We start from the raw sequence: 14,688 nt of genomic DNA, 5'->3' as shown, positions 1-14,688 counted from the left end.
GCAGCAGATGGCCTTGTCGTTTATCCAGCATGCAGGTGATCAGCAGCTCTGAAAGATGCAAAGAACAGGGAGAGCAGAAAAGCAACAAACTCGGGAAACTGTGCTCGAGCAGAGGCTCTGTAGATGTGGGGATGGGCAATACGAGAGTGACATCAGTAACTTCTGACAAGCTGGTAGTTGTTTTGGGAGTCAGGAGAGGAAAAAGAAAAAAAAAAAAAGAAGAGAGAAGCTCTCAGTAGTGAATACTGAATTGAATAAACTAGTAATGACAGCTACAAAAATGGGTCCTAGTACTGAGGAGGACTTCAGAGATAAAACATAAGATAGGAAGACAATAATAGCTCTGGAGCATCACAGACAAATACTGGAACTTCAGGGCTGTGATGAAAATATTATTAGTCTAGGACAGCTACAAGGGGCCAAGAGCAAATTGTCTGCACTGTGGCTTGAAACATGGGTTTGCAAAGCTGGGAAGGTGGCAGTCAAAGAAAATTACAGTTGAAAGGATACATCAGAACAAAAACTTTATTAGAGTACATTCAATTAGAGCACAGTTACACAGTTACAGAAACCTCTTTTGATTCTCAGTGCTGCCAGAAAATAAAAAAAAATAAGTATGGAGACAGACAAATTGAAAAGAAAATAAGCACAGAGACAGCCAAGTATTCTTTTATTTAGGTAACCCGATATGCAGTTATAAGAAAAAGGCTGAATTTACGGACAACCAAGGCACTAAAATTCTCAGTCAAAATTAAGAACCAAGACATTCTTTAACTTCATACCAGGTAACTTTCTATGTCCTTAGACATGAAAACAGCCTAAAAAATATGACCCAGAGGAAAAATCAGGCAGCTATATACAACCAGATTTATAGTTTGCACAAGCAGTGTAACATAGCTACTAAATTCAGTCCTGATCCAAGAAATTCAAAACATGACAACAGCAGTAGAAACGCAGACAACAGTTTTCCTAGAACAAAAGTTTTGCAAAGCAGGGGGGAAAAAGTTATGCAGAACACTAATCACTGTGTTAGGATGCCCTGGGTAGCCTCAAAGAAGTAGTAAAGTGGTTTAGCAAAAAAGCAGCAATTAAGTATTTTGGGAAATGCAGAGCAGATGGATAGATAAACAAGGAAGGTCCAGGGCTAGTATACTGTTGGATGATAGTATGTTCAGACTGAAATGCAGTAAAGAGATGTATCTGAGGTCAAACAACAGGGACAAACAGACATGGTACTGAACTTATTAAAATAACTTAAGATAGACAAGATGTGGGTTTAGGACTGACGCAATTGTATCTCCAGAAGTCCAGCAGTCAGGAAGTATTGCTCATTACTTAAAATGCACTACTTGACTGGTCTTATATAAGGCGTAACATAAGACCAAGCCAAAAGCTCCAAAGACTGAAAAATTAAATATTTGCATTCTGTGCCTGGAATCACTACAGTCTATAGAAGAATTTATTCAGGAAGAAACAGTCTGTACAATACATAGCTGTAAGTCATGTTCAAAACCAGAAAGAGTGATAATATGAGTTTACATAGTTTCCTTTATTATTAATACTTCCAGAATAGAAGGGAACCAAAGAAGCTATTTGTATAAGAAATTATAATTAAAGGAGCTTGACATTTTTGTGATTGAAGTAACAGAAAAAGGCAGTATGATTCAGATTTTATATATATATATATTTTTTATATATACATATATTTATATGTAAGCTCCAAATAATTCTCCAATCAGCTTTTTCCTTTCCCATCCCTCCTAATGCCAGTGCTAGGATGGAGGAGGAAATGGAGGACACCATTTGAGTCCTCCGCAATCTCTCATTTCAACTGGAACTGAAATTGCTCATTATGTTGCAGGACCCCAGTGCCATTTGCAGAATCAGGAGGTAGTTCCAAATGTGAGCATTGTTAATGTGAAAAAAACTCCACAGTGCTTATACCCCCTTGGGATATTACCAAACAAGGTGGCTGTTGGGAGGGGAGATAATTATAAGCAGAGATGACCTGTGAATAAGTGAAAGTTTAAGAGAGGAAAAAAATCATTAATCTCTCTAAATTTGTTCAATAGTAGTTGAAATAGGTGAAGTATATTGACTGTAAAGATCAATAAATATGCTGGGTATTGCAGTATTTGGAACTTTCATTTATGACGCACGTAGTCAGCTCCCCATATAAATGTACAGGGTCAACAGGAGACACCTGAAAGAACAAGGAGTAACAGAGAAAAGAGCTTACCACTGGTGATAACTTCAACAGAGACGTAAAAGCTGTCAAGGACTACTGCCAGAAAGATGCACTCTCAACATCTGAGATGCTTAACATCCAGACAAACCTACAGAGACGTTTTTTTGACCAAAGGGTAAAAATACAGAACAGTGACAAAGAGTAAAACTGTTATAAGAAGATTTAAGAGGCACTGTGTTAAGGTGGCTAAGGAACCAGGCAGGATCTGAAGGATGAGATGCTTAGCAACAGAAGATGCTATAATAAGATGAACATGGAGAGTATCTACAGTTTTAAAACATATTTTTTATTTCTTTTTGTTTCTAATGCTAAGATAGATGACATTCTGGTTCTAAGAAGACTCAACTCAGTGGCTGCTGTCCGTGCAAAGGAAGGAAATAAAGAAGCCTGAACGTAAAACCTGGAGAGGCACTGGTCCCAGCCTGAGAGAGAATCGTGACATTTCCCTGAAAGCTAGGCAAAGGCCTAAAAGCAAACCCCTTAGAAAGAGCTTCCAGAGGGATTGAATGGGGAAGGAGCTCCAGCTGGCCCTGTAACCTTGACAGATACTGAAGGAAACACCAGAACCTGATGGATGCTGAAGCAAACATTAAAACCTGTCCTAAGGAAAACATTGTGGAAGAGTGGAAGCATTTCAAGGGTTACCCATTGATCTAACAGATTATGAACTTGGAATTTTGCAATGATATAAAACTACTTGGGTCAATCAGCAAAGACAACTTTAAAAGTCAACATGACTATTAGTAGTGAATCATAAGCACTGATGGTTTTACAATACAGGAATAAAAAAACAAGGCTGAAGTTGAGATGAATCACAGAACAGAAAAGAACAATTGATGGACATATTTTGTTGTGCAAAAATACTTGTCATGCTAGCAAATAAAGAATAGACTAATAGAAGAGGCCAAAATAGTTAATACTACAATTCTGGAAGAGCCTACAAACATTTAAGGATATACATTTTTTTAACGGATATTTGTTCATATTATAAAATCAGCACAGATACAATATAAAATAGGCAGAGGGTAGTTTGAAATCTTGTATCACATGTAGACTTGGTTGTCAGTGTTTATACATATTAACTGGGGAAATACTGAAGATGTCAGACAATTTTAGAATAAATTAAAGCTTTAGAAAAATCTCACAATTAATATTACAATTTAGCACTAACATTGCAATTTAGTACCAATGTTAATGAAGAAAAAGTGAGCCAGAACCCACTTCAAGGAAAAGTGCTGTAGTATGGGGTAGTATGCTGCTTCTCAGTTGTGAGAATGTCTTGCTGGATTTCCCACCAGTCTAGACCAGTATATGGTCTGACTACATGGTTTGGAGTGCTGCACGTGGCTTACGATACGCCGATGCTATGACTTTGTACTGACCAGCAATTCTGCTTTTCCTTCCCTTTAGTCCCAGGGGCTGCGTTAGACCTTCCCACACATGTTGTTAGAGGAACTGTGTCAGGCATCAACACAGATGATTAAACAAATAGCTAAGGAACATTAGCAGAAGGCTAGCAATATGGTTAAAATATTAGAGACAAAGACATACACGAAAGGAAGGGAAATCAATCTCCAGTAAATTGACTCAAGTTCTTGTAACAGTGCGTCCTATAATCTTCATGGTACTTTGCTAGCATATAAAGGGTGTTATCTCACTTCAGGAAAACATTTTGAAGCCTGCACTATCCTCGATAAATGGCTGAACCTGTATTGTCATTGCTATACCCAAAAGACTCAAAAGCTGGTTAAAAATATTCAAAACTGCACTAAGACGATGAAGCATTTTGCAGAGCTAAGTTGCGATTGGCTTTGTGAGATGCTATGTTTTGTCAAATTAGAAGAGCCATATGTGGTAGGAGCATAATTATCTGTATAAAATCCAAGAAGAAATGTACTCATTACTGTGTACTTGTGGGTGAAGATAGGACTTGTAGTACTGCCTATAGCTAAGGTTGCCTGAAGCTTCAAATCATATGACATGGTTTCAATGCTTTTGAAATTTCAAAGGTCTTAGCTATTCTGGCTAAAATGCTCTATGCTGGATTTCTGTCTCATGCTGAATCCCCGTTAGAAAGTTTCAAATAAAAATACTTTAGCCACGGACAAGAACAGTTAAAGAACACGTGGTTGTCTGCATAACACAAAACTTCTTACAACAAGTCGAGGAGCAGTTGCCTGAGATACCACTTAGCATGACAAGACCTGAAATTCATCAGTGGGTTGCCTATGTCCCCTTGTTACTGTGGGGGAAAAAACAAGCTAAAAACAACATTCGAGGCTGTACTTAAAAATAGCATTATAGACAAGAACTTTGCCATTTGAAACATAACTCAGATGAAGAAAGGAGACACAAATTCATAATAATTCAGACTGAAGAGACTGTGAGAAAGAATAAGACAAAATGACAGCAGTGAACATGTGCAAATGATGTTAAATGTGTTTCCAGGCTGAGGAGACCAAAATCATGTTCAGCCTTTGAGCCTAAGGCCATCTCCAGTCAAATATTGCCTCCATAGTTGTCTGGTATGTATTTCAAATTATTGCCAACTTTACTGTATTTTGAATTCTGAATGATGGGAGAAGGGAAGGTGTTTCAAAAGGAGGAGTTAACTAAGAATTTAAGTATATTTCCAAACATAAATACATATAGGTAATAATGTAAATATCAGAAGCTACAAAGTAACATTTTTTTTTTCCCCAAGAAATAACCAAAACCAAACCAAGAGATTTTTATTTGATCTAAATCACTGGAGAAATTTGGGGCTTTGGGTCAGTTTGCAAGCGTGTTAGAAAATAAATGTTACAAAAAGCACAGTGCTTAGCACTGAGTGGTGCATTCATTCTATCAGTTTAAATTAAACTAATTAGCGTAATGACACATATAGATAGATCAAATACAGTTCTGAGGATACCGATAGTTGCTTTCCTCAGAAAACGTTCTTCCTTTTTGACATGTATAATTGGTATGTTGGAAACAAAAAAAACATTCTCTACTATGAATCTCCTTGGTTTCATATTTGAAATACCGGATCATTCTTTTTTTTTTTTTTTGGTTTTACGTTCAGTTTTGTTTTAGCTTACAAAACGCTGAAGCAAAAAGGCGTAAAGAAATGTTTTCAGATATCCTTCTTTTATTTCTAAGGCTAATAAAGGCTTATTCGTACATTTTGAAAAGTGTCATTCCCACCTGTACAGGTGTTACATCCATTTTCTTGTTAAATGTTGAGATTTCCATTTGAATGTTGCTTGAAGTCTTGCTGTGATCTTTCTGCCAGGTTGAGCTTCAACTTTAATAAACGACTATAGCTCAGAGAATTCAATGTGCAGAATGACTCATTTTATTATAAAACTGTTTATGGTGAATTGATTTGAATTAACTCTAGAATAATCCCGCTCTGCCTGTTACAGTGTGGCCATATACTGCCTTCTGGTCCCAGATCCACTTCGCCCCCAGGACAATGAGTGTTTCTGCAACTAAACAGCCTAAGCTACTTTGACCTTTTTCTTTTACAAGCAAATCTACTTTCTGGTTGGATAAAATGGACACGAATTAGAAGGACTTGGAAATGATGATGTAATGACACAATTTTAATGTAAGGAAAGCTTATGCTGGCTTTTGTGGAAGAAAAATCAGGAGGCCTGCCAGCAGGTTATTTGGGACCACTCAAGGCACGGGTCATGTAAATGCAGCACAGGCCAGACTGAAAACACCCGTCTGCAGTCCTGCGGCTTGTGTCCACTCCTCCCAGAGGATGAGCTTCCCTGTAGTATTGCACTTAGGAGATTAGTTGCCGTAGTGAATACATCTGTGCAAATAACAAATTTCTGGTCCTTTTTTTGATAGGAAAGTGTGATCACTGCTGAAATAACTCTCATTTCAGAGTAGTTCAGTATTTTGTCAAGTAAGCAGTTCTTCTGAATACAGTGTTGTATTCTTCCTATACCTCTTGGCTTTGTGAAAAGAGTATTCACTCTTCCATAACTTTAACAGAAATTACTCTTTACCTGAAAAGCTGCTTATTTCAGAGCTGTTTGAACCATAATGGGAAAATAAAGAATAAAACACTAGGCAGATACATATATTGAAATACTTCTTTAAGATAGCCTTTGTCACTCCCCCCAGTATAGATGAAGAACCAAATTCATCTTTTACTCTTTTGATTCCTGCTCATTGAATAAATCCATTATTTACAAGAAAGTAAACCTTTTAAAGAGCTTCCGTTTCAGCACATTTCTTCTTTGATTCAAAGATGGCATCTCGGAAACTGAGAGACATGAGCTTCCTCCAGGCCTTGATCCACTTGAGCTTTGCTATCAGGTGCTTTCGCTTTTAGGTGGCTAGAAGCTGATTATTTGTATTCACTTCCAGGGATCAAAGTAGGTTGACTTCTCTGTGATTTTTTTACCGTCAATTTTTTTTTTTTTTTTTGACTATGACCGTGTTTGGCTTTTTCTGGTCCTGAAATGTCACTTATCTGACAGGACTTCTCAAAAATAATCTCCAGTGGTTCAGAGGTTATTTTGGCTATTTTCGCAACTATTGTAGATTGAATTCCCAAGGCCCTGGTGATTTGAAAGCATCCGTTTTATCTCAGTACTTTTAATTTGTATTCTCCCTGTTCTGTTCAGCAAAAGTCCGATTGTCAAATGCCTGGCTGCAAACTCTTTGGGAAAAGCTGAACCAGAACAGAGGTGGCCAAATCCTCGACGGTGTAAAGAAGCGCCTTTTGAAATGAAACCCAGAAGTACACCGGATAAAGGTACGGTTTACTGTATGCAAGAAATATTTATTTTGCTTCAGTCTGTTTCAGGAATGTGGAAGCCTGTCCTCAAATAGTCCTGCTGCTATTGTTTTAATTAAAAAAAAGAAACTTTAGATAGTGCTCAGCATCCAAAAGCGCAGCGACGGGGCCACTATAGCAGCGTGCCACGATGAGAGAACAATGTAATTATTTACAATTCTCTTTTTTTTTTTCTTTTAAGGAAAAAAACAGGAGGGTGACAGATGAGCTGAGGTTTGTTTTTTTTTTTCCTCCCACCCCTGCATGCTCTGAGGAACCTGCCCGGCGGGGCTATGCCTTCTTCCTCCCCACCTGCCGCAGGGACAGCGTTTGCCCACGGACGGGCGGTGGGTGCCGAGGCCGGTGTGGAGCCGGGAGGGAGCCGTCCGAACCCAACCTCTCCCCAAGGTCACCGCGGGACGGGGCCCGATGCCCGCCCTCTCTGCCTCCCGCACGATGCGACCACCACCAATGCAAAGCAAAACAAACCCAGAAAAAACCCCAAACAGGTGGGGACGGGGGAACGGGGTAAGCCCACGCCCGCTACGTCCCTCACATCGCCCAAGGCGAGCCGCCGGCAGCCGCTCCGCGCCCCGCCATTCACTTTTCGGCCGGGCTCCGCGCCCCTTGCGCAGCCCGGCTCCGCGCAGCCCGCCCCCGCCGCGGCCACCGAGGGACCGCCCGGGGCGGTGGTGGTGGTAGCGGGGGTGGGGGGTGTCACGGCGGCAAACTTTCCGCCTGGCGAGGCCGGGGGGGAGGCTTCGTCCTTCCTTTAACTTCCACGGCGCGGCTCCTGCCCCGGGTTCCCTCGGCCGTGCCGCGCTGAGCCGGGGGGGGGCGGCGCGGTGGAGCCCCGCGCTCGTCGTCGTCGTCGTCGCCGGCGGCGGGCGCCGCTCCGGCCCGCCCCGTACGGGAGTGAAGGCGCCGGGCTCCGGCGCTGGGCTCTGCTGCTGTTGCTCCCGCCGCCGCCGCCGCAGCAGCAGCAAGAGGAGGATGGAGCCGGGCAAGGAGCCCCGGGTGGCCGCGGGGGGGAAGCCCGGCGAGCCTGAGCCGGCGGTGTCCTTCCAGGCCCGGCTGTGGAAGAACCTGCAGCTGGGGGGCAAGGGCCGGAGCGGCGGCGGCGGCAGCGGCGGCGGCGGCGGGCGGGCGGCAGCCGAGCGCCGCACTGCGGGCCCCCCCGCCCCGCCGGCGGCCAGCGGCAAGGGAGTCCTACCGCCCGGCGCGAAGTGGAGCGGGTTCAAGCGGCGGAGGCAAGTGCTGGACCGCGTCTTCTCGTCCTCCCAGCCCAACCTCTGCTGCTCGGCCGCCGAGCCCCTGGAACCGGGCGGCGAGTCCGGCTCCGCCCTGCGCCGCTTGCGGGAGCACCTGCTCCCTCAGGGCAAGGGGCCGCCGCCCGGCCGCCGAGAGGAACCCGCCGCCGGGGATGAGGGGCCCAAGGGCGGGAAGGAGGGGCGCCGGCCCGGGGCGCACCTGTCCCACCAGAAGAGCTCTTCGCTGCCCAGCACCGCCTGCCTGGAGCAGCTGCTGCAGGGTTCGCCCACCGCCGGCAGGAGGAAGGAGCAGCGGGCGGAGGACGGCGACGGCAGCGCGGTGAGGGTCGACCCCCCCCTCCTCCCCTCACACACACACACACACAGAGCGGGGTCGGGCAACCGGGCAGCGCCGGCGGCCCTCGGCGAGCGGGAAGGCGGCCAGGGGGGAGGCGAGGCGGGAAGGAAGGTGGTCCCCGGGGAGGCGGGAAGGGAGCTGAGGCAGGAGGGCGGCTGCTGGGGAAGGGAGGTGAGGTGAGGGGACAGGCGGGAAGGCGGCCGCGGCCGACGCTCTCTCCCCCCCTCCCCCGCCCCGCTCCCGTTCCGCGCCCGCTGGTGCGAAGCGTCCCTCGCCTGAGGGGAAGAACGGCCCCACCGCCGTGCCCCGGCACACCTTCCCCCGCCGCCGGGGTCGGCTCGGCTCGGTTCCCCGTGGTGGTGGTGGGGGCGGCGGCTGTGGTGACAGGTGGGGGGCCATGTCGGCTCCGAGCAGCCGGCGGGGTGCTCCTACTCCGGAGCGGGAGCGACCTCCCTCAGACCTTGTCCCTTGTTACAAACCATACCCAGAAAACGTGTCCCGAGGGATGAAGTCGGGGTTTCGTACTGGTAGCGCGGGTTCCCTCGCTCTCGCACCTTTCCCCAGAGCCACCCTGCGTCTCTGTGGGAGCCCCGCGCTGCTGGTGTCTGTCCTTGACGCTTCCAGCACAGCTTTTGCTCAGGTAACCTCCGCTTTTTCCCCTTGCCTGGTTATCCGAGTTTGAATTATTATTTCTTGTAATTTCTGCAGGACGCCCGAACGACGACGGCTAGTACAAATTTAATAGGCGGTAGATAATTAATTGGCAGAACATAGCAGGCACCGTCACATGCGGCCGTCGGTTCAGGCTGATGAAATAGTTGTTCTTCTCTCGTTGCTGGGGGAAGGCGGTGTACAAAGCCATAGCTCTTCCGACTGTCAGTTTTGAAATTAAGTGGTGAAGCTAGTGTTGGTAGGGGCTGCCGAGTCTTGGAATAAATTTCCTGTGAGAAAAGTGCAAAACGTATGAGTCATTCTGGAGTTTGTGTCTGTAAGCAGTCATCCACTTTTTGCAGAAATAGTTGACTAATACATGCTGTTATATATTGTCTTCTGTCATAATTAGGGAGAAAGGAGTAACTGAAGTAAAAGGCACACGCTGTCCGCTTGTTGTCAGAAAGAAGCTGTGTGGATGTACTTGGCTTCTGTCAGGGCTACAGAACCTGTGGTCCTGGTCTAGCGAAGAGCGGTAGTGGATCTGCGACGACTTGCAAGCATCCCTTCAGGTCAGCGGGACTTTCATGTCCCTCTGCAGAGTTCAGCCCTCACCTTTACAAACACGGGACCTAGACCTAAGTTTGTGTCCCAGTCCCACAGGGCTGTTTTGGTGATAAACACTGTGCTGACTTGAAGCTAGTGTGGTTATCCCTTGTATAAATCCTGCTTGTAAGTGTTTTACATCGCTGCTTCTTGGCATGGGATTATTTTGATAGGCGTTTATGAAGTGGGCATTCCCCTTCAGTAGTCGGTCCCTTTCTCCCCCCGCCCCTGGCTCACAAAAACGTATTGCACATTTTAAGTATTCTTGTTCGGGGCTACAAGATACTCTTCTGTTTTAAAGACTGCTACATCTAGTAATTAGTAAATATGAAAATGCAGCGTTATTTTCAGTGCTGTTCTGCTGTTGTGTTCAGCAAAGAAACAGCACATTTATTTACAAAATGTGTCAATTGTTATTTAGTTTTGAGGGCATTACTCTTGTTTTGAACAAGGTATGGTCATAACATTTGGAAAGAATACTGCTAATCAAAACAAAGTGGTACCCACGCTTTCTAACACTTGTCTTTAATTAGCAGGATTATAGCCAATTCCTCCAAGCATTTTCTAGTATTAACTTGGGCTGTGCCTGCATACCAAACCTGCTGGGTTTGATATTAAATAAAGCTTGTTATGTCCCTTGCGTGTTGGTGGAGTTCGCAGGGCTGCTGATCACGATGTTTGTTTCGGAGGGATGATCTGAAACAGCTCTTCTCCTATTCCATAATCAGCGCATCCTCTGCTCTTCTTATCTGTAGAGGCATAATCTCACTCAGATTATTACATCTGATTTAATTCACCAGCTTCTTTGAGCTATGGGGTAGTTGGGGAAATGAGACTTGGACTATAGAGCGCTGTTGGACTGTCTTTGGTTGTGTCTGGTACTCCTCAGCGGTCTGTTACAGAGCAAGCACCTTCCACTGTGACCTGCTGGAGTTTCCAATTAAACACACTCTATGAGTCGAGTCTTGTACGCTTACATGCTGCACCCCTAGAGCAGTAAGGTCCCTGCCTAACTTCAGCATTTGCGCCCCTCTGAGGATTTGGGATTAGAAGTCTGGTAACATAAGAATAACTTACATTTTTCAAATCCAAGTTTTACTTACAGCAACACAGACTTTCAGAGGTATGTGGATTTTTATTGCCCAGCAGCTTTACATGTCCAAAGATCAGAAAAAATCTAGTAACTAACAGAATCACAAAAATGAGATTAAATTATCTAAAAGTAAAACAATTCTAGAGTTACAACTTGCTTTAAAATTTATTTAAAATGTGATTCAAATACAGGGACGAGCAAATGCTACTGCCTCTTTTGGATCAAGACTGCTGAATTTTTTAGCAAATCTGTACACAAAAAAACCTACTAGATATTTTAAGGGAGATGGTGGGGGAAAAATAAAATCCCATGAGAAGTCAAATTTCTTGTGCTTTTAAGCTGAAATAATGCAGTTGTCATCAGTGAAAAGGAGCACAAGTTGGTGTGGTGGATGGGAAGACTTACAATGTAAGTTGCTGTACTCTGTGTGGGTTTAATCTTGGAATGTACTTTTTGGCATAGTCAAACCATTTTAAAATAATTCGAGCTAATTAAAATGTGGCATAGCGATACTGCATTGGACATGGGCAATCTAGCAGAGGCCTAGTTTTCTCAGCATTGAATAAAGCTTCTGTTGTAGTGAATAAGGTTAGTATCGTGGTTCGAGTAAAGGTGCACACCTAACAGTAGAGTCTTATGCAAAGGATAACCATTACATTTGAGCACTAAATACTAATCTAGTTCTCCCCTGAAGACTGAATACTTCTCAAAGCTGTCCTTGAATAGTTTTGGGGAGAGAAGGGCATCATAACTTTTGTGTTTGTTGGCAGGAAACTTAGGTTCCTTCTAAAGGGTAGCCAAAGTGTAAATATGGTTTGTTAGGACAAAGAAATAAATACGTGTGCAATTAAACATTATCTGTCTTCCAGCTTCCAAAGGCAGGTTTGCTTGGCCAAACTTTTCCTAACCCTAGACATGGCATCCAGTCACCTTCATATAGCTGAGAGCTGCTGGAGGTGTGCCGCACCCTTGAGGGAGCGAGCCAAGGGTGATGGAAGCCCCCTTGGAGTCTTTCATCGGCAGGAGATGACAACAGCCCTCCGGGGCTTCTGGTGCTCCATGGGACCTCCAGTGGCTGAGCGTGCTACCATGCCCCAAGGCAGTGCGACAAGGGTTTTTCCACTTGCCCCTTATAATTTGTATCTCCTTGCCAGCGGGAGCTTGGAATTATCCTGCAGTGCCTATGCCAGCGTGGCCTTTCTCCTGAATGTCAGATGTAGCTTTGTGTGACAAGCTTTACGCCACTTGCAGTTTGTTGTAATCATGTAGTGAAAACCAGGAGGGTGGAAATATTGCTGTTTCTTAAGATTTGCAATAATAAAGAACCTACAAATGTTTCATCATCTTAATCGGAGGACATGGCTCTGGGCATATGTCATCTTGAATCAACAGCGGATGTGAAGAAGTGCTTTAGGGAGAGGGGGTCCAGGCTGCAGTCTGGCTGCCACAGTGAGAACTCTTGTGGGCACGTTTCCCCCTTGGGTTTTCTTGCAAGATAATTTGGTAGCAACAAACTTTGTGACTTTTTAAAATATGTCCAGGTTGATCCATTAAGCTGAAAGAGGGGATAGGTTCTTAACTATTTCTGTCCCCATCTGTCTCCAGTTTTGAGGTTATGTGGGTAAATTGGAGATGTGGGAAGGCTCTGGGGTTATTGGGGGCAGGAGAGGGGGAAGGCCAGGGCTGCTGATCAACCTCTAGATGCATAGGCATAAGAAATGAAGCTTCATTAGGTTTCCTGCCCACAGAACTATTTACTTAATAAGCATCCTTCAGACCTACATTTGTGGGTCTTCAGGGTCAGAGACTGGATAGCAATGATCTAGATTATATGACTCAGCACAATGCAAGAGAGAGATGAGACAATGAGAAAAACTAGAGATATGTATCCAGATATAGGGTCTCCCATTCTCTCAATGGTATATAAGTATTGCTCAATAAAGCTGGTGTGAGAGAGTGAGGTGTGTGGCACATGAGAGGGATTTGCAGAAGAAGGGGAGTTCAGTGAGCTGGATTGTATGAAGAGAGACTGTACTTTCAGGGCAAGGAGCATGGTGTTGTATGGAGAAGTCTGGGAAGGAGAAAGGGAAGAGTAGTGATGAAACAGGAGCAGAGACAGAGCTGTGAAGAAGCCTGAAGAGAGGAGAATTTTGAATTTGGTGTGGAGGGCGATGCAGAGCCAATGAAAACCTGACTGGCATACCATGCACGTTTTTCTGCCTGTAGCAGAATAAATCTATATCTGGCTTAGAGCCACAGGAGTTGGTGAAGTTACACAAGGGAAAAATTTGGCTTGTTTGTTCTAATTGGCATATGTCACAGGTCATGTTTCAGTAATTCATCCAGCCAATGAAGGCAAAAGAACAAAATAAAGACAAAAGAAAAGGCAGAAAATGTCAGTGAAAAGCTACACAGGTAATGTCACCCAATAGAATCTTAATTGCTACTTCAGATTTCTAAGAAACTGCACTGGGAAAGGTGAAGGTGGTGAGGAAAATCCAACACTCTGACTGTCAGGGATTACCTTTTCCTGAGATAATGCCAGTACAAACCAAGAAGAGTTGGAGGGAGGTAATTTGCATAGGTATTTGGAGCATGATTTGAGGGCAGCAGTGTTCTGAGAATAAGAGCACAAAATCTTAGAAAACAGGCGAAAGCTTTCTTTTGGAGATCTGGCCACTGACACATAGGGAATAAGTAGATGAGTAAATGTTTAGGCTGGGTCAGAAGAGCCTGCAGCTCGTTAATAGAAATTACATAGAAATAGAAATAGCAAGCAGGAGTAAAAAGCTGTTGCTAACATTAATTTCTTTTTAAGAAAGCTGTTCCAGTCTCTCAAGGCTGTTTGTTTCTCCAAGAGTTTAATTAGACATCTGATTTTGTCACGGGGTGTTCTGCACTGCCCTGTTCTGTCATGGTATTAATTTCTGATAAAAGGTTTATCTTTCAGCAGCTTGAGATGCATTAATCTGTTTCGTATGCTCTGTCAGACTCTGACCAGTCTGTCAACTTACAGTATGTTAATACAGTGTGTGTTTATCACTAATGTGAAAATCAAGAGATGGCACAACAGAGTTGTATTTAATTATATCTTGAATAGCCTCTGCTTAATTAACTAAAGAATCTCTCCAGAGTTTTCAAAGTGAGTTGTCTAATTTTTCAGAATTGGCCAGTTTGCCTTTATCCTCGTGTGAAATACTTAGATATTTTAAAGTGAACTAGTAGCAGCTGTTGATTTACTGTTTATCCATGACCTCATTTAAGCTCCAGTTTCTCCCCCCCCCATCTTTACTGCTTATATGTAAAGGTGTTCATAGTAAAATAGTTATATTGAGAATAATAGATGGTTGGTGGATAGTGCTACGACCCACTCAGAAGAGGAGGGTGAGTGACTCAGATTCGTAAATCCCCAGCAGTGTGGACTAAAGGTGAGACAACTCTCAAGGTCCGTATACAAACATTTATTAGATTCCCACAGTGATTAATACATGTCTGAAACTAGCTTTCTCTGATAATTGGTTAGGTATATAACAAATTATGGCAAGCAGTAAGGTATGCCTTGCGTTACTTCAAAAGAAAAGAGAAAGGGGGGGGGGGAGATATAAAGAGATCACCGGTCCTGGTTCCAGCGTTGGTCCAGCCAACAGGGGGGTTTCTGGTTGGTAAGATCCCTGTTCTGCGGAATTCCACACACTTTCC

The 14,688-nt window shown here is 44.2% G+C and overlaps 1 protein-coding gene across 1 annotated transcript in view; it reads left to right on the top strand.

Annotated features, from left to right (window-relative positions):
* The first annotated feature begins 7,948 nt into the window (after nucleotides 1-7,948).
* Nucleotides 7,949-14,688, top strand: part of MCTP1 (multiple C2 and transmembrane domain containing 1) — a 287,776-nt gene continuing 281,036 nt past the window's right edge. The window contains exon 1 of the mRNA XM_075020099.1: nucleotides 7,949-8,621. Within this exon, the coding sequence (XP_074876200.1) occupies nucleotides 8,025-8,621 (597 nt within the window). The 5' untranslated portion in view covers nucleotides 7,949-8,024. The remainder of the gene's footprint in view (nucleotides 8,622-14,688) is intronic.

Source organism: Buteo buteo, chromosome Z, assembly GCF_964188355.1.
Source record: "Buteo buteo chromosome Z, bButBut1.hap1.1, whole genome shotgun sequence".
Lineage (NCBI taxonomy): Eukaryota > Metazoa > Chordata > Aves > Accipitriformes > Accipitridae > Buteo > Buteo buteo.
This window is presented reverse-complemented; position numbering and strand designations above follow the sequence as displayed.